This window comes from Taudactylus pleione, unplaced genomic scaffold (assembly GCF_031769625.1).
Source record: "Taudactylus pleione unplaced genomic scaffold, aTauple2 ptg000897l, whole genome shotgun sequence".
In the NCBI taxonomy this organism is placed as follows: Eukaryota; Metazoa; Chordata; class Amphibia; order Anura; family Myobatrachidae; genus Taudactylus; species Taudactylus pleione.
This window is the reverse complement of record NW_028285298.1, coordinates 128,799-155,725: the sequence shown is the minus strand read 5'-3', so window position 1 is coordinate 155,725 and position 26,927 is coordinate 128,799. Positions and strand designations below refer to the sequence as shown.

At 46.3% G+C, this 26,927-nt stretch overlaps 2 protein-coding genes across 5 annotated transcripts in view; one reads left to right on the top strand and one right to left on the bottom strand.

Annotated features, from left to right (window-relative positions):
- Nucleotides 1-7,309, bottom strand: part of FKBP15 (FKBP prolyl isomerase family member 15) — a 38,271-nt gene extending 30,962 nt beyond the window's left edge. For 2 of the 4 annotated variants that reach the window (XM_088459167.1, XM_088459168.1), the window contains exons 1-4: nt 7,048-7,308; nt 1,576-1,685; nt 1,295-1,376; nt 199-268 (exon numbers count right to left, since the gene is read on the bottom strand). In XM_088459167.1, the coding sequence (XP_088315293.1) occupies nt 199-268; nt 1,295-1,376; nt 1,576-1,685; nt 7,048-7,097 (312 nt within the window). In that variant the 5' untranslated portion in view covers nt 7,098-7,308. Of the gene's footprint in view, nt 1-198; nt 269-1,294; nt 1,377-1,575; nt 1,686-3,324; nt 3,380-7,047 lie in introns of those variants that run through there. The other 2 variants (XM_088459169.1, XM_088459170.1) reach the window with 2 other exon arrangements.
- Nucleotides 7,310-7,422: 113 nt separating this feature from the next.
- The window catches only part of SLC31A1 (solute carrier family 31 member 1), a 35,814-nt gene continuing 16,309 nt past the window's right edge, over nt 7,423-26,927 (top strand). Inside the window, exon 1 of the mRNA XM_088459171.1 lies at nt 7,423-7,562. The gene's annotated coding sequence lies outside the window, so the exon portion shown is untranslated. The remainder of the gene's footprint in view (nt 7,563-26,927) is intronic.

Below are 26,927 nucleotides of genomic sequence, written 5' to 3'. Positions count from 1 at the left end.
TCGTAAAAGAAACAAGCGACAGATTAGCGACTGGTGCAACATTACAGGAGGTAACGTAACAGCACAAAGTGCAGAAATGATCAAAATTCAACTTCGTAACCAGAAATGTTGGTCTCATACGAGATCTTCTGCCACAAAAACATGGCAGACACCGGTAATATATAGCAACACTGCAGCTCAGCCATAGAGTCCGCTCACCTCTTTAGTAGTGTGATTACCCAGCACAGCTGCCCCGAATTTGCCCTGCTTCACGTACTGTCCGTTCACACTGCACAAAGAGAATAAAGGTGAGAGTTTCCCGCACTCAGCTACTAGTCCTGAAATCTCACAATCACTGCAGACAGCACTTACACCAGGCCTGGAGAACCTGCGGCACTCCAAGTATTGTAAAACTACAAATCCCAGAATACCCTGCCTGCTATTTGCTGTTATGCAGGCCTCACCAAACCAGAGAGTGAAGACAGGCAATGCAGTACACTGGGAAGCAGTGATATCACCTACACAGGAAGTGAATCAGGGGTCTATTTACTAAGCAGTGTTAGGAGACAGAGTGAAAAGTGATAAGGTACCAGCCAATCAGCTCCCATCTGTCATTTTTCAAACACAGCCTGTGAGATGGCAGGTAGGAGCTGATTAGCTGGTACCTTATCACTTTTCACTCTGTCTCCTAACACTGCTTAGTAAATAGACCCCTAAGTGAGGTCACTGGTTCCTACTGCAATATATATGGTGCATCCAGTTATTGGTTCGGCAGATAAAACCTCAGCTGTAAGTCTAAATGGGAGGGGATAAAGTAATAGAATATATAAAGCCGTACCCGTCATTACTGTGACCAGTTCGCCCGTCACCGTCAGAGGGGGGAGGCAGATCATTTATGGTATAATATTCATTAGAATGCAAACTGTCAATTCCCTAGGAACCATTAACTCATTAATATTTCTATATAAAGTTCCTGATTCCCAATTAATCGGTAGGCTGAAATCTCATTAGATCAACCAGCCAAACATCTGTGTAACCGATAGGCGTTCTTAATTATAATCGCCATGTGATATTACAATTGGCGACATGGCAGTGAATTGCTAAGATAGGTTCCTGCAGTGTGGTGTAGAGCGAAGGTACTCTAGCACTGGGAGTACTTATGTTTGTACTCACTTCTACCTGATATTGCAGATAAATGACACAAACGGTTAAATGACAGATGAATGTTCAGGGTTTGGCTCTCTCGCTGCCGGTACTCTAGAAGGTGACCCTGTCCTCTAAAAGGAAGACACAGGACATCCTAAATAGAACTTACTACTTATAGGCATGGACTGCTGTGGCGAATAGGACTGAGGACGCAGGACCAGCTGCTCCGGTGGGCTTGGGGGATTTAGAACCTGGCGAATGAATAAAGAAATATCAGGACATTCCGGACATCATTCCTACTCGTGGAAACCAACACAACTGCCTCCCTTCCTGAGACCCCCCACCAATCTCCACAATGGCTTCAAAGACTTTATTCAGTAACCCCCCCCCCCCATCCTCCTCTTGGTGTTTAAGGGTTCCCTGCAATATTCAGGAGTCGCAGATACTTACCAGCTGACGTGGGGCCCTTCTTTGGCTGCTTGGGTGCTGTGTACTGGAAGGATTCATTCCCAGGTGCAGAAACGACCTGGTCCAGCCCAAACAGAGAGGCCAGCTTTGCCCTGTGCAGGAGGGGAACACAAGCGCCTCCATTACGCTGGGATTATACGACAAACTTTATTCGTCAGAAGAGATCCTGACATTATACTGGGGTTCCATGACAAACATCACTCATAAGAAAATATCCTGACAGAAAATGTCGATACGTTTCGTAGAAAGCTGATTCACTATCGAAGCGTTATATAAAATTATTTGCAGTCTCTCCAACTGTTATTTCTACAATGATAAATAATATTACACTTCAACTGCATTTAACCTGGATCAGTCAGGGGTAACCGTGAAACAAAAAGAAAATAGATGACATGAAATTAAACAGTGCCCCCCAGTGGCAGAGTTAACATGAAATTCAATAGAATGCTTATTAGGCATGTTCAATAATCAAAAGAACCATAGCAAATATTGCATTGCTATTAAAATATAATTAAGACACCGGGGGACTTATTTTAATATAAAAACAGTAAAATGACAAATCAGCGAGATATGACCAGCACATAACACCATTCTTGCTGTACTCCCAAAACTGCATAGAGGTGAACAATCCTTGTCCCAGAATGCTCTACTGCCAGTAATATAATGCAAATAGAACATGGGCTGTATTTGCATTGTCCTGCTACACTACAAGCTCATTTCTGATTGGCTGCTATGGGTTACAGCACCTCACTGCTTTTTCTGCACCATGTTAGTGAATAATCCCCCCCAATGTCTATGAAATTAGCGTCAGCCAGCCACTGGCTCTTCAACAACGCATTTACCCAAGATGGCAAGCCTGTACACACAGGTGCATATTTTCACCACACAAGTGCCCCACTACGGCAACAGTTGAAGCTGGCATCCTGGTGCTACCACTCCAGTTCGCCTTAATTCCCTGGCATCAGACATGGCACTGACCCGTGGTTCTCTTGCCAGAGGTAGTCTGTCCTCCATGGCCTGGACATGCTGCCTGGGCGGTTATGCAGGGTTTATAAAACTTTCCTCAGTTCCCCAGTGACACAGAACGGTTACGTAGCCCAACAAGTGCGTGTGGCATCTGTCACCTCCCTGCAGAAGTCGCCGTAAAACCACAACACGCTCAAGAGAAAAGACTCATCTCCTTACCCAGGCAGGGAGAGAGGAGCCTCTGATGGGATCAGGATGTCTGGATTGCAAATCTAAGTTAATTGCATTAATGCAAATCATCTGACACTGGTGTAGCAGCACTAACTAGGGGGACGTCCATTCACTTCCTGCTGTCCTCCTTAGTGGAAGGTTTTCAGCCAGACGTGACCACCCATTCATAAGGTCAATTCACAAAAGCACATAAAATTTTTTTTTTTATTATATACATACACACACATACATATATACACACACACACACACATACATACAGTATAGTGTGACACAGTCAGGACAGGGGTCCCTCTTCTGGGGTAGATGGGCTCCCTCTTTACACACACAGCAGCCGAGGAAACAGGACACAAGTCTGGGGTTCTTGTACAAACTGGTCAGCGCCAGTCTTTATTGTACCAAACGCATAAATAAAATAAAACAGTAAACAAAACCTAGCCCGTCTGGGCACTAACTAAACAGAGGGTACCCTCACTAGCAGAACGGTAGGGCCTACTGCCCTCACCATCAATACCAGCACGTGCACAGTACTTACAGGGTAATCATACAGTGTCTCTGGACATGCTAGCCTGCATGCCTCCTTCCCCAGGTGTGAGACACTCAGCCACAAACAAACCCTGCTTATCTTCGCCATTTCCAGCTGCAAGCCCTAATGAGCCTGTTACCAGGCTGAAAGGCCCAAAACCTGGAGTGGCCTGTGGATGGAGCCCTCCCTCTCCTCACATCCACACCCCAGGACCCAAACCGGCTTTTCCAAAAGCTGATACTCTGGTCTGTTTACAAAACAGATTTCTCCTGGGGTTTTTTAGAACACATAGGCCAAAACCTAGGACAAATGTACCTGCCATTGACCACTATAATATAATATATAATAAATATATATATATATATATGTTCAAAGCATTAATATGCACTTGTCCATTCAGGTCAATAGCAAAGCATTGTGCACATACCCCACGAGCAGTTTAACCAGTGTTGTGCTGTATTTTTCATATTCATTTCTATGGTCTATTTATCCCTATGGTATTGTGTGGTAAGTGTAGAAGCTCCATTGAAAATAACAGTCTATAGAAATGAATGAGCCAATGGGTAAAGTCTGATTAAAATGATAATGGCAACAATTCCACTCCAATGGTTCCACTTTTTTTTACCCATTTGCGCACTACCCACTTGGCAAGGAATGTTGGCAGTGGGCTACTTTATGCACGACCATGCAACGCCGTTCAAACGGACAGGTACGCCTGCATTTCTCCGACCACCTCCCGAAACGCCGCTGTCCCATCCCTCCATCTGCGATGGCTTTGTTTCTGCGCGAGTGACCGAGGTGCGATCACAATGCTAACTCACGCACACTGTGGTGCATATGCAGTATGCGCCATTGGTTTATCTGCGTACGCTGTTGCGAACCATAATGAATCATGCCCTCTATGCTGCAGGTTGTTCTGCTTCAGAGGGACTGGCCTGGTCTGTCTACCCTGGCGTGCTGGTTAGCAGGTTAACCGGGGACTCCCCTATTTTAGTGGGGAATAGCCCAGGCCGTATAGTGCTATTAATTGGTTTTAGTTTATTTCTTTTTTTCCCTCCACTAAATGACTTGTAGAGCTTCTTACATTCAGTTCAATAGCCCAGTGGACGTTTTACATGCTGGAAGCTCCAACGAAATGAATGAACCATTGATATAAATGGGGAAGCTGGGTGCTGCATTAACACACAGCTATGAATGTATACACCGACCTCCCAGCAGAGAATTATCACATACGGTTGCAAACATTTTTTGACAAGGACGTCATTGGGTGACCCTTCCTAGCCAGCACATTACCAGGCTTCATGTTCACGTGGCAAATAGAGGCCCTGTGGCACAGACTCATTAGCACAGCAACCAATATGGCGGCTTTCAGGGACGACAAGAGACAGAATTCTGTGTTTTACAGAACGGTTTTATAAAAAAAGAAAAAAAAAAAAATCAAACAAAAACTCTGGAATCGGCAGGTGCTGCTGGGAGTTGTAGTTCCACAACAGCCGTACTGCCGCAAGTAGCTTAAAATTGAATCTGATCTTTAAAGAGAGCTTTCCGTATTCAATTAGGTTATTTTAATTGTATTCATTTGTTTTAAAAGGTTATGGATTGAAAGATCTACAGTAAAAAGGTAGACAATGTCTACATCAGAAGTTCCCAACCACGGTCCTCAAGGCAGACTAACAGTCCAGGTTTTAAGGATAGCCGTACTTGATCACAGGTGACTTAATTAGTACCTCAGTTATTTTGATTTAACCATCTGTGCTTAAGCATAGATATCACTAAAACCAGGACTGTCAGTGTGCCTTGAGGACCGAGGTTGGGTATCACCGGTCTAGATAGACACCAGATGTTAGACAGGCAATAGGTCGACAGGGACAAAAGGTCGACATGTTTTTTTTGTTTTGTTTTCTAACCCTAATCTTCACCCTAGCCCTCCCTCCTGCTGCCTAACCCTAACCGTCGAGGTAGGTGTCTGACCCTAACTGTCCCTCCTGGTGCCTAACCCTAACCGTTGGGGTAAGTGCCTAAGTCTTAAAAAAAAACAATAATAATAAAAAAAAATCATGTGTCGACCATTTTCATGTCGTTATTTTGACCCTGTCAAACTTCTTACACGTCGACCTTTAGTGTGTCAACCTTTTGTCCCTGTCGACCTATTGCCTGTCTAACATCTGGTGTCTATAAAGACATTGTCTACCTTTTTACTGAAGATCTGACCGGATACAGTTTTAAAAACCCAACTTCTGTTCCTAACTTCTGCTTTTCACTTCTCCAGCTCATTCATGGGGATTCTTCCGGATAATTTGCTAATTTCATGAAAAATTAACCCCCGACAGGCGTGTCAGTCAGCAGGATGCAGGAAACCTCGCCATGTAAATACTGAACATAATGCACATGCAATATTGCCAGGTTACCAGTCAGATGGCAAATATACTTTAGGTGACCTTATGAGCGCAATTATTACATTTATTTATAAAGCAGAAAACTATTCCATAACACTGCGCCCTAAGGAAGAATGAGCTGTAACAGGACGCACAGGGCTCTTGCACACCAGAGCTTGCAATCTAAAGGTTTTTTTCCCCCTGAATTGGACAGTTTTACTGTAAACAGACAATTATTTAAACTCGCAGCTGCCCTGACACAGACAGGGAAGGACAAATGCAGGGCTATCACAATGACATGGAAGGGTCAAGACGTGAACTCTGGTTGCTTTCATTTGGAACAGGGTAATGTATCTGCGGCCTCATTCAGTCTTCACTAAGGAGGTCTGCTGCTGCGTAAACAATCTGTGCCCAGCACAAGGCAAGTAAGCGGTCTGAAGGTGCCAACAACTCTTTTACTATACCTGCACCTGGTTAGCAATCCAGATGGACACCATCGAGACAGTCCAGGTGACAGCTGGTAGGTGCTCAGGCCGGCGAGTTTACATTACAGCCCCACAGACATTAAAAAATATATATATTTGTATGAACAGCGGGGAAGAGGCGACACGACCCTTACTGACAGCAGGGGAGGGGGGACCTTTATTAAAAGCAAGGGAAAGGGGCGACCGACCCTTACTGACAGCGGTGGAGGGTGGGTCCCTTACTGACAGCAGGCGAGGGGGGGGGAAAGACCCTTGCTAACAGTAGGGGAGAGGTGCGGACGACCCTTACTGACAGATGGAGAGACCCTTACTAACAGTGGGGGAGAGCGGTGGACAACCCTTACTGACACCAGGGGAGTGGAAGGGGATGACCCTGACAGCGGGAGAGGGGGGGGACCCTTACTGACAGCAGAAGTGGGGGGGAACACTTATTGACAGCGGGAGAGGGGGGAGACATTACTGACAGCAGGGGAGAGGGGGGCGACCCTTACTAACAGTGGGGGAGAGGAGCAGACAACCCTTACTGACAGCGGGCGAGTGGAAGGGGATGACCCTTACTGACAGCAGGTGAGAGGAGGGACATTACTGACACCGGGGGAGAGAGGGGGGCACCCTTACTGACAGCGGAGGGCAGGGGGGTTACCCTAACTGACAGCGGGGAGGTGGCTGACTCTTACTGACAGCGGGGAGGGGTCAGATTTTTACTGACAGGGGAAGGGGGCAGAATTTTACTGACAGGGGAAGGGGGCAGAATTTTACTGACATGGGGAAGGTGGCCGACCCTTACTGACACGTGGGGAGGAGGCAGACTATTGACAGGTGCACCCATACCAGTGAATGGGACTCTTCCTCCGTTCCCCTGAGCCACTCACCCTCCTGTGGGGGACAGGAAGTCGGTGTCCTCTTCATCTGGCCCGAACATGTCGGCGTGGGGTGTCGGGGACCGGGCGGGGTGCCCGGTGGTGGATGATGCTTCCGGGCCGCCTGACGATCACGGGGCTGTCAGCTGACTCCTCCGCTCCCCCGCCCTCCCCTGTTGCTCCTGCCGTAAAGCAGAGGCCGGGTTTTGCTGTAGCGACCGCAACGTGGCGCCCGCGGACTTCTGTGGAACACAGACAGGAATCGCTTCCGTGCGGGTCACGCCTCTCTCTGCGTCAACCAATCAGAGGGCGGCCTCTGGGAGAGATTGACAGGAGGGGGTGTGGCCACTTTGCGGAGTTTCATTGAGAGATAGCGTCGCCCCGCCCCCTGGTGATGTCACGGGGCGGGATCTTGTCGGAGGATGTGTCAGTGGCGCTGACTCTTCTCTCTCTCGGTCAATGTGTGAGGAGGAGCCGTGAGGTGACTGCGGGCGGAGAGGAGACTGCGGCCGGGGGCAGACAGCCAGGTGAGCGGGGCCTGCTAGGTCTTTGCTGCAGGAGCAGAGTTCTCTGTGTGTCTTATGAGATGCTCTGCAGAGGCACTAATGCGACTGGTCGGTGTAACGCTCTGCAGAACTTTAGAGGGTGACCTGTGTCACATGACCAATGGGGGGGGACTTTCTTCCACACTCCCCCTCCCCACATACTTTAGTGTACAGTAGAGACTTCATTCTCTCACACCCTAACTCGAGTAAAGTAGGGAATTCCTTCCCCCACCCCCTAACACTGGAGTAAAGTAGGGGCTCCCTTCCCTCACCCCCTGACCCTGGAGTAGGAACTCTCTCCCCTCCCCCTCTGACCCTGGAGTAAAGTAGGGACTCCTTTCCCTCACCCCCTATTACTGGAGTAAAGTATTGACTCTCTTACCTGAGCCTGGAGTAAAGTAGGGACTCCCTTCTCTCATTCCCTGAGCCATGCAGTAAAGTAGGGACTCTCTTCCCTCACTACCTGTGGAGTAGTATGGGGTACATTATATGTGGTCTCCTTAACGAATCTGAGTAACACTGTGGGTCTCCCTCCTCCACCTCCTGACTCTAGGGTAATATTGGGGTGTCACTGGATATATGTAGGGTAATATTGGGGTGTCACTGGATATATGTAGGGTAATATTGGGGTGTCACTGGATATATGTAGTGTAATATTGGGGTGTCACTGGATATATGTAGGGTAATATTGGGGTGTCACTGGATATATGTAGGGTAATATTGGGGTGTCACTGGATATATGTAGGGTAATATTGGGGTGTCACTGGATATATGTAGTGTAATATTGGGTTGTCACTGGATACATGCAGGGTAATATTGGGTTGTCACTGGATACATGCAGGGTAATATTGGGGTGGCACCGGATATATGTAGGACAATATTGGGATGACACTGGATATATGTAGTGTAATATTGGGGTGTCACTGTATATATGTAGGACAATATTGGGGTGTCACTGGATATATGTAGGGCAATATTGGGGTGTCACTGGATATATGTAGAGCGATATTGGGGTGTCACTTGGATATATGCTGGGCAATATTTGGGTGTGTCTGGATATATGTTGGGCAATATTGGGGTGTCTGGATATATGCTGGGCAATATTGGGGTGTCACTGGATATATGTAGGGTGATATTGGGGTGTCACTGGGTATATGTAGGGTGATATTGGGGTGTCACTGGGTATATGTAGGGTGATATTGGGGTGTCACTGGGTATATGTAGGGTGATATTGGGGTGTCACTGGGTATATGCTGGGTGATATTGGGGTGTCACTGGGTATATGTAGTGTAATATTGGGGTGTCACTGTATATATGTAGGACAATATTGGGATGACACTGGATATATGTAGGGCAATATTGGGATGACACTGTATATATGTAGGACAATATTGGGATGACACTGGATATATGTAGGGCAATATTGGGGTGTCACTGGATATATGTAGAGCGATATTGGGGTGTCACTTGGATATATGCTGGGCAATATTTGGGTGTGTCTGGATATATGTTGGGCAATATTGGGGTGTCTGGATATATGCTGGGCAATATTGGGGTGTCACTGGATATATGTAGGGTGATATTGGGGTGTCACTGGGTATATGTAGGGTGATATTGGGGTGTCACTGGGTATATGTAGGGTGATATTGGGGTGTCACTGGGTATATGTAGGGTGATATTGGGGTGTCACTGGGTATATGCTGGGTGATATTGGGGTGTCACTGGGTATATGCTGGGTGATATTGGGGTGTCACTGGGTATATGCTGGGCGATATTGGGGTGTCACTGGGTATATGTAGGGCAATATTGGGGTGTCACTGGGTATATGTAGGGCAATATTGGGGTGTCACTGGATATATGTAGGGCAATATTGGGGTGTCACTGGATATATGTAGGGTGATATTGGGGTGTCACGGTCTGATTTCTTTGGTAGGACACTTGTACCCTGTATGATGACAACCAGCCACTACCCACGGTCAGAGCCCTGCTGGACAGGATTTGATCAGACATGATAGAATATCCCGGTGCCGTGTGTGGAATCTGCGTCCGGCCCGTGATACTCTCCTAATGAACCTGGCAGTCAGATTGTCTGGCTGTGCCTGTGTGTCAGTAACTTGCTGCCTGATCTCCCTCACTCTCCCTCTTGCAGCTGAGCTTGTATGTGTAATATATCTTTATTATTCACCTTTGCCCTTCTTCTCCCCATCTCACACCCGCTGGTCCCCGCTCCTTCCATGTAACGCTAATAGCGGCGTGTACGACCTGTGTGACAGGGCTCGGTCACATAGTAGGAGAGCCTGTCCTGCTTTGTATTGGCGAACTCCTTGTGAATGGAATGGGTTGATTTTATTTGGATTACTATATCATTATATTATTATTGTCATATTCCAGCATTCAGGCGCATGTATAATAATGGCTCTGAGTTAGATCACGCCGGCTGCAGGCTTCTCGTGTTCAGAGACGTAAGAAAGCACAATAATTGTCTGGTGTCACAGGTGGTGCTGCCAGAGGCATGCGGGGGATCAGCGATCCCGATGGCTGCCCAGCTTTCCGTCAGGACGCTGAGAGCACAAGCCCCAACAATTGCGCACACGTAAAAGTAGTCTTTGTTGATTGTGGGTGATGGAGACGGCAGTGAAGTGTCCGCACTAGGTAACAACACCCCTGGTTCCCTGGCGCTTGGGAAGCCTTTGAACTGATAAGGAAATGGGCCTCAGACTTCACACCATGAATATAAATATAATCTATTTATTTGGAGGTGCTACCTGTGGAGATAATTGATATATACACAAAAAGAAATACAGGTGCTCAACTCCAAATTAACTGATTGTACATAAATAAAGTCTGGCACTGTAATATGCACACCAGTCAGAGGCACAGTATAGGGAAGTCCTACAAATATTTAGACCGTGTAGTGCAGCTTTGGTTAATTTTTGGGGCGTGGGTCCCCCTGGATTGCTTTGGTTGATCTGCCTCAGTTCACCGCAGTATAACACATTTTTCCTTCAAAACATTTTAACGCTTCACTGTCTGTTTTTTATATATGTATTTCACTTTTTTATTTTTGTTCTTTATATGCGGCTGCTCTTAATTATTTCTTTTACACTTCACCTTTCTTATTAGAGCGGTATCTCGGGGTGGCTTAGCTGTGCTAGTTTGGGAGTGTCCTGCGCTCTGGATTTGAACCCAAGTATGTTAGGGACCTACCCGACAGAGGTTACCCGGATGTGGTGGGCAGGCCCATAACCTTGGCCAAGATTATGCCAAAAACCTCTATTCAGTGCAAAAATGTATTTATTTATATACAATCAGTTAATTTGGAGTCGAGCACCTGTATTTCTTTTTGTGTATAAGCCTCTGAACTGCTCAGGCTGTGAGGGGTTTGTAGCTGCAGGCATTGTCTTACAGTCATTGTTCTCTATTGTACGGATATGAGTTATTGAGTTCTAGGGTAATTGTTGTGTTTCTCAAGCTGGTAACTGAGTCTGTAGTAACGGTATTAGGGCAGAGACGGACGGAAATCTAATCGCAGCTGCCTTCTCTCAGGAATCGCAGTTGCTATGATATGCCAATCCCTGCCAAAGCTCAGCCGAGCATAGGGACGCCCACTGCTGCCTCCTTATATCCGTCCTATGATGTGCCAACAGCGTAAATATTGGCACCACCAACGCACATCGAGCAGCCATGCAGCATGTAAGTCAAGTCTGACCAGCAACAAGCACAGCGTCTCTCCTAAGAGGTTTCATGCTGCGAAGGAGATTACAATAGCTAATTTATGCACGTCCATGTAACATCGTTTATACGGTCCAACACGGCTACGTTCTACTAACCACCTCCTGTTATCTCCCCCAAACGCTGACTACCTGTCGCTCACTTTGCGAATGGTTCCTCTATACGAAAGTAGTTGCGATACAATCACTGTGCGCGCGCAGTGTGGCGTTAACGCATGCTCATTAGCAAACGCTTGTTCTGCGTTAATATCAGCGGTGTATTTGAGGGCCTGATTCACGTGTGCGAACCGGCCACTGCGATCTCAGAGGCTACACAAACCCACCACAGAGTGATTGACAGGAAGTGCCGTTTGTGGGTGGTGACGGGGGTGTGGTCGGTGAACAGAGGCGTGCCAGTGTGTTCGCACACCGTTTCATGGGCGTGCATAAATTAGCCACTGCGGTAGCCTACGCAGCCTGAGGTCTCATAGCGTGTGTGGCTATTAGCAATTCCCGAGTAAGGTCAGGGCTTGTGCAACTGTGCGTGAGGCTGCGATGGTACTTGATTGCACCGATGGTTTCACTATTCTGCTAATTATTACGGATGTACGTAAGGTAAAGTGGGATTACCTGTGCAGAGCTGCGAGGGCATTGCGATCGCAATGTATTAGCAAGGATTAGCATACTATCGCAGTTGCGACCGCAATAGTGATCCAAGCTGAATCAGGCCCTTAATACGCTAGTGGGCTAGTAATGTATTAGATGTCACACTTTGGGCGGAATGTAATTGTTTCCGCCGGCAGCTGTCACCCCTTCGTGCCTGACGGAACTATTCAAGTGTTGCTCCTGCTGGGTGCGATCAGCTGCCGGTGCCGGCATTTCAGCTCGCACCCACCGGGGGTGATGAGCTGAAATGAGCATAAAGTGACCCGTTTGGTCGCCAAAATCATTTAAATAGCGCCCTGCGATCTCCCGTCACTTTAGACGGGAGATCGGGTGCAAGACAACAAATGAATTACACCCTTGGTGTAATGGTGGAACATACCTAGAAATAACATTTTGTCAAATTGTTTTTAAAGGACACCAAATAAAGTTAGTAACTTTGCATTTAGCACTGAGCCATAGCAATGGATGACCAATTCCCTGTTACTAGTACAATTTGGGCAATTAAAACATCAATACCACATAGATTTATTTTTATTTCTTTAAATAGCAATGCAAGTACACAGGGCCTGATTCAGAGTCGGACGCTCTGACCAGAGCGCTCGCTCTGAATCAGAGCCGGCCTAGCTTAAAATGGAGCGGCCCCCTGGCCGCTCGCATAGCTGTGGGTGACCACCCACAGCTTATGCGAGTGGCCAAAAAGATGGTCGCGATGGTCAAGACCATCGGGCTTGCGACGAGACCTTGTGGTAGGGTCTCGTCTGCCGCAAACCCGGAGTGCTTTTGGCTCTATCAGAGGCAAAAACACTCCCACTGACATCACTAGTGATGTCAGTGGGGCCGGACCCAGACGGTAGGCGTTCCCATGGGAACGCCTCCGTCTGGGCAGCCACCGTGCTGTCACTCACCATCGACAGCACGCCCCCTTTGGTGCGAGACCCCGAGCGAAGGCTCCCCCGTCGCTCGCCGGGTCTCGCGCATGCGCACGACGGAGGTGCCTCCTTCGTGTGCATTTGGGTAACATCAACCCGCTTGCGAGCGTACAGAGCTCGCGAGCGGGTCTGAATGAGACCCACTATTGGCTCCAGGGCCGGATTAAGGTTGGTGGCTTACAGTGTGGTTACAACAAAGCAGAGACATGAAAACAACCCATTTGCGCTTGTATTCTGCCTAATTAGCCCTTTCGTGTGATTATAGACTTTTAAAGCTGGTTACAAAGTGAGAGAGATCCCATCAAAGAGACAGAAAAAGATGTGTTATACTGTAGCAGAGTCCGGGGCAGGCTACACAGACATGATGACAAAGAATAGTTTTGGGCATCTGCCAGTGGTACAGGTTGTCTGTTTGTTTGTTTGTTTTAAATTACAATTAATGACTTCATATATTAATACTAATTTGGCAACATATAATTACAGCTTGCAGCGGCCAAACGCAAACTGACAACAAAAATTCACATGGCGCTTACAGACGGTGGAGACGCCCATTTACGTAACCTGTTTAATATTTATGAGAATGCAACTTGCCTATTCCCTGGTTCCCTGGAGACCGGCGTTATCACTGAGGCACGAGGTGCTTAGTGCATTTTCATGAACATTTCATCGTGCAAAATGGCCGCCTCTGCTGTGTGTAGGAAACAGTCCTGTTTTATAGTTTATAGGGCAGAAGCCTGCACGATCACCTTGTCATGCCTGATATGAGGAAAGCATCATCAATGTAATTTTAAGTTAAATTAAACCTGTATGTAGGGTGTAAGGGACGGATCCAAGTTGCCTCCCCGGTAGCTGGCCTCATGTGTCTATGGGCGATATCTGAGTCGTATGCATCGGTGCTTGTGGCTGATACGGTGTAGCCGGGCAATCGTGCGTAGGCCAAGTTTACTGAGAGCATGTCGGCAGAACTACGTACAATGCAGAGTTGTCCATATACAGAGATTTGTCTGATTTCGATGGATCTCTTGCACTAGGAATAGCACTAATGCACGTGCGCGCTGACGGTGACGTCGGCTATTGGTGCGGTCGTATACTCTGCATATGAGTGGATACCCCCATTTACTTCCACGCACGCAGGGCTTGCATGACACTCTGAATCGGCCAGTAAGCCACTATTGCCACGTTCCTGGATGGCCACGGAAACCTGCCACGTCCATCTATGCTGGATGAACAACTAATTAAACCAATAAACACAGTACATAGGGCAGTATGGTTTCCGTGCGTGAATACTTTGTTGTCCCTATTTTCCCGCGCTGCATTTGCGGCGCAGACACTCTCCGTAGGACAAAGTATCAGCAAGAGGAAAAACAACCATTTTTAATACAACTAAAAAAACAATTCCTGGAAACCCAGTGCGTTCGGCACCTCTAATCGGCAGAACGGCAATATGGAGGTGGCATTTTAAGGGCTGTATTTTTTCTGCGTTTTACTATTAGAATTTCTCTGGAAAATTATATTCTGGCCAGTTCCACCGGCTGCCTTATCTGCCATTTCCTGAGTCTGGGGCGAGATTAGAGACTGAGCAGACAGTAGGACAGTGCGTACTGCTGAGCTGTGATGTAATCTAGAATAACCCTTCTAGCTGGACACGGTCTCCATTCAGATGATTTCTGTATAATACTGCAGAGTGTTCTGTGTATAGTGCACAGTATAGTGCAGAGTGTTCTGTGTATAGTGCAGAGTGTTCTGTGTATAGTGCAGAGTGTTCTGTGTATAGTGCAGAGTGTTCTGTGTATAGTGCACAGTATAGTGCAGAGTGTTCTGTGTATAGTGCACAGTATAGTGCAGAGTGTTCTGTGTATAGTGCACAGTATAGTGCAGAGTGTTCTGTGTATAGTGCACAGTATAGTGCAGAGTGTTCTGTGTATAGTGCACAGTATAGTGCAGTGTTCTGTGTATAGTGCACAGTATAGTGCAGTGTTCTGTGTATAGTGCACAGTATAGTGCAGAGTGTTCTGTGTATAGTGCACAGTATAGTGCAGTGTTCTGTGTATAGTGCACAGTATAGTGCAGAGTGTTTTGTCGAGTGCAGAGTGCACAGTATAGTGCAGAGTGTTTTGTCGAGTGCAGAGTGCACAGTATAGTGCAGAGTGTTTTGTCGAGTGCAGAGTGCACAGTATAGTGCAGAGTGTTTTGTCGAGTGTATAGTGCACAGTATAGTGCAGAGTGTTCTGTGTATAGTGCACAGTATAGTGCAGAGTGTTCTGTGTATAGTGCACAGTATAGTGCACAGTATACTGCAGAGTGTTCTGTATAGTGCAGTGTTCTGTGTATAGTGCAGAGTGTTCTGTGTATAGTGCACAGTATAGTGCAGAGTGTTCTGTATAGTGCAGAGTGTTCTGTGTATAGTGCACAGTATAGTGCAGAGTGTTCTGTGTATAGTGCACAGTATACTGCAGAGTGTTCTGTGTATAGTGCAGTGTTCTGTGTATAGTGCAGTGTGTTCTGTGTATAGTGCACAGTATAGTGCAGTGTGTTCTGTGTATAGTGCACAGTATAGTGCAGTGTGTTCTGTGTATAGTGCACAGTATAGTGCAGAGTGTTCTGTGTATAGTGCAGAGTGTTCTGTGTATAGTGCAGAGTGTTCTGTGTATAGTGCACAGTGTAGTGCAGAGTGTTCTGTGTATAGTGCACAGTGTAGTGCAGAGTGTTCTGTGTATAGTGCACAGTGTAGTGCAGAGTGTTCTGTGTATAGTGCACAGTGTAGTGCAGAGTGTTCTGTATATAGTGCACAGTATACTGCAGTGTTCTGTGTATAGTGCAGAGTGTCCTGTGTATAGTGCACAGTATAGTGCAGAGTGTTCTGTATATAGTGCACAGTATAGTGCAGAGTGTCCTGTATATAGTGCACAGTATTGTCCCGGCGCATTATGATTCTTATTGCCTGTTGTACCTCACTTACCCGGCTATAGCCGTATTGTATTTGTGTTTCCTGGCTGAATATTGCAATTAGTGGAATCCCTTTGCTCAGACAATTGAAGACCATACATTATATATCATAAAGGTTGCAAAGAAAAAATGTGACCAATTAAATGTTTTACATAGGGTTTTCTATATTTTTATGATTTTGGTTGCTAGGAGCAACGTCACCTAACAAATACCTGATGATGGTTTTGTGACTTGACAATCACCTAATACAGTGGGACATGAAGACCACCCCTCCTCCCTTCATGTCGCGGACACATGTGCCTCACGCCTCATTGTTGTCACAGCCTCCTGGTGCATAGGTCATCTACATTCTCATGAATATTGCGCCTTCCCACAACATGGCAGTCTCCATTGTGTATGGGTGACAGATACACGTTAAAGCACACACAGTCCTCCTCCTGTCACCACCCAGATCTCCTGTCAATCATACTCAAGTGTGATAAGCCCCTCACTATATAATAGCATAGGGGTACTCGGCGAGGTCTAGTGGCAGGTGCTGATATATTGTGAAGTGTGTAGTATGAAGTGTCAGAGGTCCGAAAATATGGCAGAGATTAGGCAAAGAAGTAACAGAACTGACTAATTCACCCTTAGCCTGTACAATGTGTATCCTTTGTAATTACCGTACTGCAAAGGACATTTTCGAGGTCACTAACCTGGAAAAAGTCTTAGTGTTACTATTTGTTATTCTCTTATGATGCAGCTTGTGTGGCTGGGGCAGTGCGTATGTGCCCGGGTATTTGTAGAGGTGATATTTGGACATTGTGCCCCGGCTGCTGACCCCGGCTGTTACAATATTTGGTACAGCGTTTGTTTTGGCCTCAGTTGAAGTGATGACACGTTCCGGACTCTCCGTATACAGATGTTTTACATTCGTCATCTAAGGGACTCCAGCTAAATTCATATTTTAATAGACAACATATCTCCCTCCCAGTCCCCCTCCCTTCACTCCGCTATTATTGAGGCTGCTGGGGTACTACCCCCCCCCCAAGTTAATGTTGGCAGCGTACTCGCAGAAGACCTTTTCTATCCAGCTTTACACCTAATTGGTAGCAAATGGCAGAGCCTCAGGGCGCTAGGCTTTAAAGTGTGAGTTGCATTAAATCCGGTAATTTACCAAAAATGACGACCTTAGAGATCTGCTGAGATTTCATGACACCCTACGTCCAGGGAAGACTGCAGTTTTCACTAGAAAAAGGGTCGATTTAGGGGAATCGGTATGATTTAGAGTGTCAACAGCGGCTGCCCGAAATGGGTGAAAATCCCGATCGTCCCTAAGGTAAGTATAGACTAACCTAATTCCCCCCCTAACCCTCCCTTAGGGGTGCCTAACCCTAACCTCTCCCCCAGTGCCTAAACCTAACCCCCCCTTCCCCACAGCCTAACCCTAACCTCTCGGGGGGGGGGGGGGTGCCTAACCCTAAGTCCCCCCCGGGAGCCCTAAACCTAACCCCTCCCCCCCCCCCGCTGCACGGCTGTCCGTGCCTGGCATCCCTTCGATCGGGATACTGGGCGCCGGTCTCCCGGCATCGGTAAAATGACAGGCGTCTAGATTTAGGCGCCTGTCATTTAACCCTCGCCGGGATAAAGCAGTCGGGAAGCCAGCTGTCGGGATTAGGTCTGCCAGCTTCCTGACTGCATACCGTTTTGGGATCCTGGCTCTTTACTTAACCTTTAACGCTGTCATTAGCATAATGTACGGATACTGCCAGTCCCATAGATCTCTCTGGTTACGGCGATATTAACCAATTTATCAAGCTCTAGAAGCTTCGCTTTCCCACCAGGCAGTGGCTAACGTCACCTTCAGGGGATGCTCCCACAGGTAAAGCCACTGCGGTAAGCTAGCTGCAGCAGACTTTATAACGGGAATGTGCTTCTCTGTGGCTGATTCTGTTCAGCAGCGCTGCTTAGGCATGGAAGCGTCCTTACAGAGCTGCGGTAAATCCTAGCTAACAAATGCGCTCTGACTATTGGTCATGGGGAACATAATGGCTAGGTCCAGGACCCTGCTAAAGGCAAAGAATGCTGGGGGTTTCAGAGCAATTACTCTCACCAAACTACCATCATCAGAGCGAGATTAAGGGGCCTGTGTTAATAATCGTGGCAATTCCGTGATTATTAAGTCCGTATCACGACAGACTTTTTAATTTTAAAAAGAAAATTCCCCATCTACCGTATGTACTAAATGTAATTCACAAGGACCGTGGTAGTGATAACCGCTGTCCCTACGAGTTACATCCTCGGCATATCTGAGAAGTCTTTTCACATTTCCAAAAGACCCCTCCGGGGGAATCTAACGCTGCGCGTGCACACAGTATCAGATTCGTGAGCCGGACGAGGGCTGCGGGAGAGGGATCTTAGATCATAAGATCCCTCTCCTGCGAGAATGCCTCCATAGGCTTAAAGTGGTCTACGCCACCCGAGGATGGTGTAAACCAATGGGACCAAACTCTGAAAAGCAACCCGTAGTCTCCGTTGATAATAATGGGGACTGCGGCCTGCAGCATTAATAAGCCTTGGCAGGAGATTTCTGTGAATTCTCCTGCATTGGGCTGTTAGTACATAGCGACAATTCATAAAATGATGCAGAAACTGCTGTTTCTAGATAATTTTATGGGAAAAAAAAAATACTTGATAAATGGGCTCCTAAATTGTTATTTAAACATCAAGGAATTCTGGGACCTGAGGCAGCTCTGATTCTGATGCAAAATGCAGAATTGGGCGGAAATGTCCAGTGTGTCATGTGATCACTAGTCACATGACAACCAGTGGCTAGGTCACCAGGGGGCTGATGCTCTGGTATGGCTGCTGCACGCAGGGGTTCTGTCATTGCAACTTATTCAGCACTGAAGTCAGAAGTTCTTTACTGTCATGTTACACAAAGAAATAGATTTATTTAAAGACATGACATAACATAGGTAATATATTCACATCCGTAGTTCCTGCACACAACACAGGCAGAAATGCTGAAGTTAGTGTCCATCGAACTGAGCATTTAGGCAAGCCTGATTCTGAGTTGGATGAGAGCCCACATGCAGAAGGGCCTCACGGATATCTACAGACTGTACAGTGCCGCAGAAAGCCAACGCAGAATGTGGATGTGCTTCACCGTGCATACGGACACAGGCGGAGACTGAAAGCGCGTCTGGATTGATCCTTCCAAAGTTTATGGGGGGGGTTACTGCGTGGACACACAGCGCCAATTTGTCTTGTGGGTGTGTGTGGGAAGACTTCCATGCTCGTTTGGTGGACGGAGATGGGACGCCTGTTCCTGACCGTTATGTTGCGTCCAGCTTTGGGTGGGTGTTAAGGCCGGTACACAGTAGACGGTCTAGTGTGTACAACCTTGTTGGCAATGGGACCCGGTGGGGGTGCCAGCATCGGCAAGTGCATACACGGTTGCCGATACCGGCGGCGACGGAGAGAAGGCGGGGGGGCATGCTGCATTTGGCAGCACAGCCCCAACTAACGATATCTGGATGGTGCTGACGACGCGCGGGAGCGTGCATCGTCGGCGACATAGCGGGTACACACTAGACGATGTGCCCAATATGTCGCTTCTATCCGCCGGATCGGACGACATATCGTCTAGTGTGTTACCCGGCTTAAGTCCCGATTCGAATGGTGACCACTACGGACGGAAAAGCAGTGGTCCATGGAAAAGTATCCGCAAGGCGTTACCCTTATCCGTAGGCAACAGATATGTGTCCTATATGCGTCGGCAGAAATTTGGACCTACAGTTCTGCTTTACCTGGTCGCCAGCCCTTGGATCTGCTCATGGCAGATCTATCTGCACCTAGCTCTGCGCAAACACCGGAAAGGGTGAGACATCAATCCAAGTACAACTAGAAAAAAACAAGTCCTGTTTTCCCTTTAATTTGAGGGGGAGGGGGAGATAAAGGCCCCAGTCTATGCGTACACTGTTCTCCTTGATCGCCTTTTAAATCACTTGGCCTATAACACATCTCATTTTTGCATGGACGGTAGGCGTACACCTCCACCTAATCTGTGCCCCGCATGGAACACCCCTAATCCATGCATCTCCTTCCATTACATGGTGAAAACTATTGAACCATTGTGATCTACTCTACATGTTCTTCCCCGTATAACAAGATTACTGGTATAAAAGAAAATGCACAGTGCCAAAAATGCGCATTTATGCTGCTGATTTGCACTTTTGCAAAATGAGCCTTATGTACCGAGCTTACTAGGGGGAGCGCAAGAGAAACTCTGTTTACAATGGCTGAGTGTAGTGTCTAGGAGCAGATTTGATTGAGCGTGGAGGAAAATCTGGTTGACTGTTACCCCTTTCCTCCTTCTCTGCACTCATATGAGGCATCATTCCATAACAGAGTCTGGTCATTAACAACCGTGATAGGGCCTTTTGTACGAAGTGGCTAGACCTTGGACGTGACACAGGACAGCTTTGCTTTGCTCATTGCAATAGAATTGTGTCTGCGGAGAAGTTCTGTGCCATATAAAAGGGCAAAGGGAATGACTGTCTATATGATTACAAATTCTGCTGAAATCGCAGACGGCAGCTAGAACACAAAATCCAATGAATTAAAAACAAAATTGCAGGAGGGCATGTAGAAACCAATTAACAAAAGCAGTGTGAAGGTCGGGAAGCACCTTTTACTCCTAATTCCTATTGTTCTATTTCCTAAAAGTTCATATTTGGTGATTCCGCTCTCTCTCAGCTATTTTCTAGGTGATTGTGAAATGATGTATTTTGCTTTTGTGTATATTACTCAGCTGGTTACACTAAACTGCTCTGAACCAGGACTGTAATGCACATATATTTGGCAAGTGCTGAGGTGTATATAGATCTGACCAGTTGTAAAACGACAGCAAACAAAGTCATGGGGGGGGGGGGGGGGAGGGGGGGGGAGAGAGAGAGTCTTTTCCTGTTCTATGCTATCTGAGTAACCTTGGCACTAACAGTCCTGCCTGTGGCTGCTTCCATACTGCCCACATGGGTCTACTCTCTAGGTCACTAAACTAAACATTGCTGGAGCTGGACTGCAGGAACTAATGGCATTTTACCACCTACCCTACAGGAAGAGGGTTCTAAATGGCAGAGAGGATCTTCATGCTACTATTAGCAGCAGATATGTAGAGTTTAGGCTTCGCTGGGACAGTTGCGTTTCAGAAGCGCTCTCCCGACACATAATAAATGATCGATTTCTCCGAATTTAGTGTTTTGCCAGACAAATCCCAGGGCATTTATAACCTAAGTAGCACGGCCAAATCGCATTTGATCACTACATGTGACAAGTAGTCGCTTTAAATCTTGCGGCTAAAGCGGCAGCATTTCGCCAACACTCAGGCCATTACATGTGGCCTCACATCTCGTCCACTTAAAATTAATACTGTTAAAGGGTCGTTAGGCCCTGGGCCAGCTCATCTTCACCGTCCTGTTACTTGTTTGATTCCGTTTCCTGTTTGTTTCTATTTCTTGTTTGTACATCTGGCAACTCTTCAGCTGAGGTCACGACATGGGTCGCTTGCTAGTGCAATTGACAGGAAAAGGGAAATATGTCAGCCAGTGTTATCACTGAACTCGGAGTTCAGTGCAGAACAAGCCTCATAAGTGAGTCAACAGCAATTGTGAGCTAAAACTGTGATATCAAATTCTCAAGACTTAACGCGTTTCAGTGCCTGGATATTGCACCTTCCTCAGAAGCTCCTACACCTCTCTCACCATTTGGGGAACTTGAGATTAATCTAGTTACATCTCACCGACTGGAACCGTTAAAAGGTTCTCAAGATCGTTCAGACAGCGGGGTTCCTTCTGGACACGCATCCAGTATGCAGCTCCCCTCGTTCTATCCCACTCGGTCTTCCAAAGCCAACTCTGGCACACTACTCTGTTGAGTCCAAAGCCAACTCCTTCCCTATTAACATTTCTTATTCCCAATGGAGTCTGAACTTACAATGTGCATGAACCATTAGAGCCGTTAACCAGGTTACATCCAACCACCACCCAACTTCGCATTGTAAACCCTTTAGGCCTTGCAGTTGGCTCCTCACTTCCGTTGCCTCCCCCAGCATTCCTATTGGTCGCCTCCTGGCTCCAGCATATTTGGAGCCAGGGGCGACCCAGCAGGGCGCTTGCTCCATTTACAGAGACTCATCTTTTAAGAACTGTAGAACATTACAATAGCAATGCGAGTGACCACCAGCTGCCTACATTTAAGAATACATACAAGGTTATACAGTACATTATGATATACACCTAAACCTAATAACACACAGCCTGGAGACAAAGGGGTGGCCTGTGGGCTTGTCCCTTACCTGCCATGCCTGGTCCCCCCCCCTACACACACACACAATTAGGGTGAATCGGTAAAGTAGTGTAATTAAAAGAGAAGCAACACATTTTTTTGTTCCTATCATGGCCCTTGTTCATCGTGTTCTATGATATTAGTCTTACCCCTTATGGCCACACCCACTATTTAATATCACCACACCCACTATCCGCCTGCAGTGCGCTGCGCAGGCCGTAAGAGGCCCCCATGCTGGTAGCTGTGAAAGACCAAACACTTGATGTGCTGTGTATATCCATAGCAGGAACCTTTCCTGGCTAATCCTTCCCTGATCAGCCCGCGCTTCCGTCCCATATCAATTATTTCCTTGTTCATTCGCCAAACTCCCTCTCCAACTTTACAATGCGAATTGTGTAATCGGAAGTAAATGCTTAGGACCGTATGCAAATGCTTAAATAAAGAATATGTAAAATTGATAGAACTATGATTTCATTTTTTTTATTTTATTTTTTTAATTAGGGGAAATTATTTTACTTATGTGTACACCAGATTTTGTCTTTTTTTTTTTTTTTTTGCATTTATGTGTTGTTTTTTTTTTTTTCTGTTGCGTCCAAAAAAACAACCACCACCACCAAACTTCCAAAAATACACCCAAGGGGCATACAAGAAAACTGACCTACTGTAAGGGCCATGGATGTCTAAGGATCATCTGTCCCTTGGACCCTGTTATCAGTCCCCGTTAATGATTTGGTAAACATGCTATAGGGCGAGGAAGGAATTTTCACTACTCAGCAATGATTTCACTTTTATAGACTTTGATCATTTTATATCACTATTCTCCAAAGATGATAAACTGGTAGAGTACGTGCGCCGTGCCGGCGAGGTTTTTTATTGTTCTATAGGCTGCAGCACGTAAGCAGTGTATTTGATTTCTTATCTATCTTTTGTTGCTCTGTGATATTTATTTTAAGTAAGCATTAAAGTCTTTTATTTATTATTATTATTATCCTTTATTTATATGGCGCCACAAAGGTTCCGCAGCGCCTTACACAGTACATAAATGAGCACACAAGAAAAACAGTTAATAGTGATACAAAACAATACAGGACAAGGTTATAAACTCCGCTGCATAACACAAGCAGCAGGACATGAGCAACCAGGTGTTAGGTGTCATTGTGGGGAGTTAGGACTATAAGTAGGGGGAGGAGAAGCACGTGAGGGGCGAGGGCCCTGCTCGTGAGAGCTTACATTCTAAAGGGGAGGGGCAGACAGACAGGGGTGACACAGAGGGGTAGATAGTGAAGAAGGAGCATGGAGCAGTGGGTTAGGATATGTGCTGCGGAATGTGTGTGTATAAGATGACCTGATGATATGTAAAAATTAAGTCCTTCATACATCTGTCTCTAGGACAGAAAATAGATTTTATGTGTTATTTACATGAGAGATGTACAAAATAAAGTTGTAGCACTTTAATTATTGTCTGTTACATTTTAGCATCTAAATACATCCTGACAAAAAGGCAGCTATTATGGGCCTGTCCCGCCATCCTAATACAGTAGTGACTACTTTAGTCCCAGCTGCTGGGTGCTATGCCATGCTCCTGTGAGTGGGCGCATCTCACATGCTAGCCCCACCCACAAATGGGTGCAGCCATACAGGATGTGGTCCCACAGGATGTTGCAGTACCCGGGCCCAGAATTTCTCTTGGCAGCCCTGGAGGTGACAGGCAGAACCAGGTGGGCATAGTGGTGGGGTAACAAGGCCATGGAGGGAGGTAGGTTGTTGAGAGTGGAGGAACAGGACAGGCGGGGGAGAGAAGCAGAGGGTTGGAAGGGAGACTGATGAGAGAAAAAAGGGGGAACAGCAAGTGGAGGAGACAAGAGGGGGAGGATAGGGGTGGATAAAGCAGAGGATTATGTGGGCACTGAATAAGGGGGGTGTTTGAAGTAAGAGTGTTCATGGTGTGGATGAGGTAATATGTGAGATGAAAACTGGAGTGGGGACTGTGTGATGTAGGGACTGTGTGATGTAGGGACTGTGTGATGTAGGGACTGTGTGCATTAAAGTTGTTACATGTTCAAAAATACAGATAAAAGAACAGCGCAGCTCAAAAAGTGATCTATAATGAGAGGTGTGTGAGTAGTGGGAGAAGGAATTAGTTATTAAACAAATGATTAAAGTGGATAGTTGTGGTGCAATGGGAAAAGGCAATACAAACAAGAATTTATGTAGTAAGAAGGCAAAAATTACAATGTGCCGATCCATTCCGAAGTGTTATGATCAATCAACAAGAGCAGCATGCAGATAGGGGAGTACCTGCAATGTCCAAGCAGTGAGTGCAGTAAGGAGTTTCCTGGATAGTCAGAAAGCAGAAGATTTTGGTAATTCACATAAGTATGTTGCTTGTTGTCATTCAGTAAGTGTTCTGGTTTTCAGTTTGTTTTCCCTCAGTTTTCCTCCAGTTTAACTCCGGCGTAACTCCAACTTAGTTATCAAATTGTAATTACACTTATAATCTAACACTTAGAATCTAATACAGCCTACGTCTATGCAGCCTTAGTGAGCTCTAATAACTAAAGTTACAAACATGTCTCTGTGTTCTCACTGATTGGGACCCCAACCCCAGAGCTCAACACACACTAAATTGGGATGCAATAAAGTCTAAGATAAACAATTTGTGAGAAGGGAGTGGACCATCACAGATTCACAATATATTCCTAACGTCCTTTATAGAAATTGCTCTTAATATAGTAGTAGTGATAATTTACTTAGTATACATTTTTGAAAACTGTGCTGAGGCAATCAATAAAACAGCATCTGATGGGAGCAGTAGTGATAGTTTACCTGTGAAAGGAGAAGTCACATCAGTCTTTGCATGGTGCGCATATGGCTAGTAAGATCTACGGCGTAACTCCAACTTAAATGCCCACAAAACAATAGTTATTTCTTACAGTAGCCGCCGGTCTTGGGTTTTGCATTTTTTAGGTCTGTTTATACGACTATTTTCATTTATTTTGGAAGTGGGGAAGTGTACAGCAAAAGACCAAACTGTTAGATCAAAGTCCTAAAAGGGGATGCCTGTGGTATACAGGGAATACATAGATCTGTAAGATTTCATTATATCCTATAAGACGTAGTGACGAAACCCTGAAAAAAAATTTTGTTTGTTTTGGAGCGGCCTCCTGGCCGCTCGCATAGCTGTGAGTGACCACCCACAGCTATAGCGAGCGGCCATGATGATGGTCGCGATGGTCAAGACCATCGCGACCATCGGGCTTGCGACGAGACCCTTGTGGTAGGGTTTAGTTCATCGCAAGCCCCAGAGAGCTTTCGGCTCTAACAGAGCCGGAAGCTCTCCACTGACACCACCCCCCCCCGACCCGCCCACCAAAAGAGGAGAGCTGTCACTCAACATCGACAGCTCGCCCCCTTTGGTGCGAGCCCTGAAGCGACAGATTGCCCGTCGCTAGCCGGATCTTGCGCATGCGCACAACGGAGCCGGCTCCGTCGTGCACATGCGCTGTGGGTCACCATTGACCCGGTTGCGAGCGCTCAGCGCTTGCGACCGGGTCTGAATCAGGCCCTAGGTCCCAAAGTTCTCCTGTAAACCGTGAATAGGAAATAACACAATGTAATTCTGATACTGGGAAAATGTCTTTGATCAATGCTAATATTGCTGATAACAATGCTCCATTGCTGTTCCTTTGGATGCATTCCCTTTATATATGGTCTTCCCATCTTATCTGTAAGTTATATAGCTGTTTGTTACCACACATAAAGAGTAGCATTTACCCCAGTTAGATAAGATCAGTGCAGCTATGTGACACACAGACCGGAATTTTAGTTCCATAGTGTCATGTTATGTAATAAACACATCATAAACATGCAAATGCGTTATCGGGAAACTTTATTGGCTGGACAATGGTATAATTCTGATACACAAATGATGCTAATACTATACATGGATGAACTCCTGCAATAGTAGTGAATTTTGAGGTCCACGGCTTGTAATCGGTGACCTCTATTGTTATTCAGTGGTCATTGGGAAAAACCTGTGTCTTGTAATAAGGCACAATGCACCCCCTACTATAAATGATTGCAGATATTCCGTGTCACTGACGGGTTCCGTGACCTGAGGCCTTGTGTCATTATATGGTCACGGGACCACACAGTGACTTATAATATTCTCATACTGAGCATTAGGGAATACATAATCCAGTATATACACGTTCAACACGTCAGAACTCTTTAACCATGATGCTTGGTACCCATGGTACGTCAGGGCCGTCAGACATTTTGCATGAAAACTATTCTACTTGGGAAATTAAACCTACAGAGAGAGACCGGATGGGTATATAAAGGTGGCTGACTAGGGAAGAGGGCAGTTGTGATACCTGGCGCAAAGGAAAATGGCTGCGATGCCCATAGCAACTGGCAATAGTATAGTGCCGCTTGGATAATTAAATCATAAGTTGATTGCTAAGAGCAACACCCAACTTTTTGACACCATTTCCTATTAATGTCATTGACTGTATAATGATATTCTCTACATGCTGTGCCCAGCCTCATCCCTGCTTCAAGGAAGTGGCACGGGGGAATCTATGTTCTGCCAAAGTATATTTGCATACTCTTAAATTGATGTGTACTTTTGGGGAATGTCTGAGCTGATTTCGTGCCCAAGATCCGATGCCTTTTTCCTATTGCTGGGCAGCAAAGAAGCGATGGAATGTCCTTTTTTTTTTTTTTTAAAGGGACATCATGCCGGTCCATTTACTACATTACTCCGA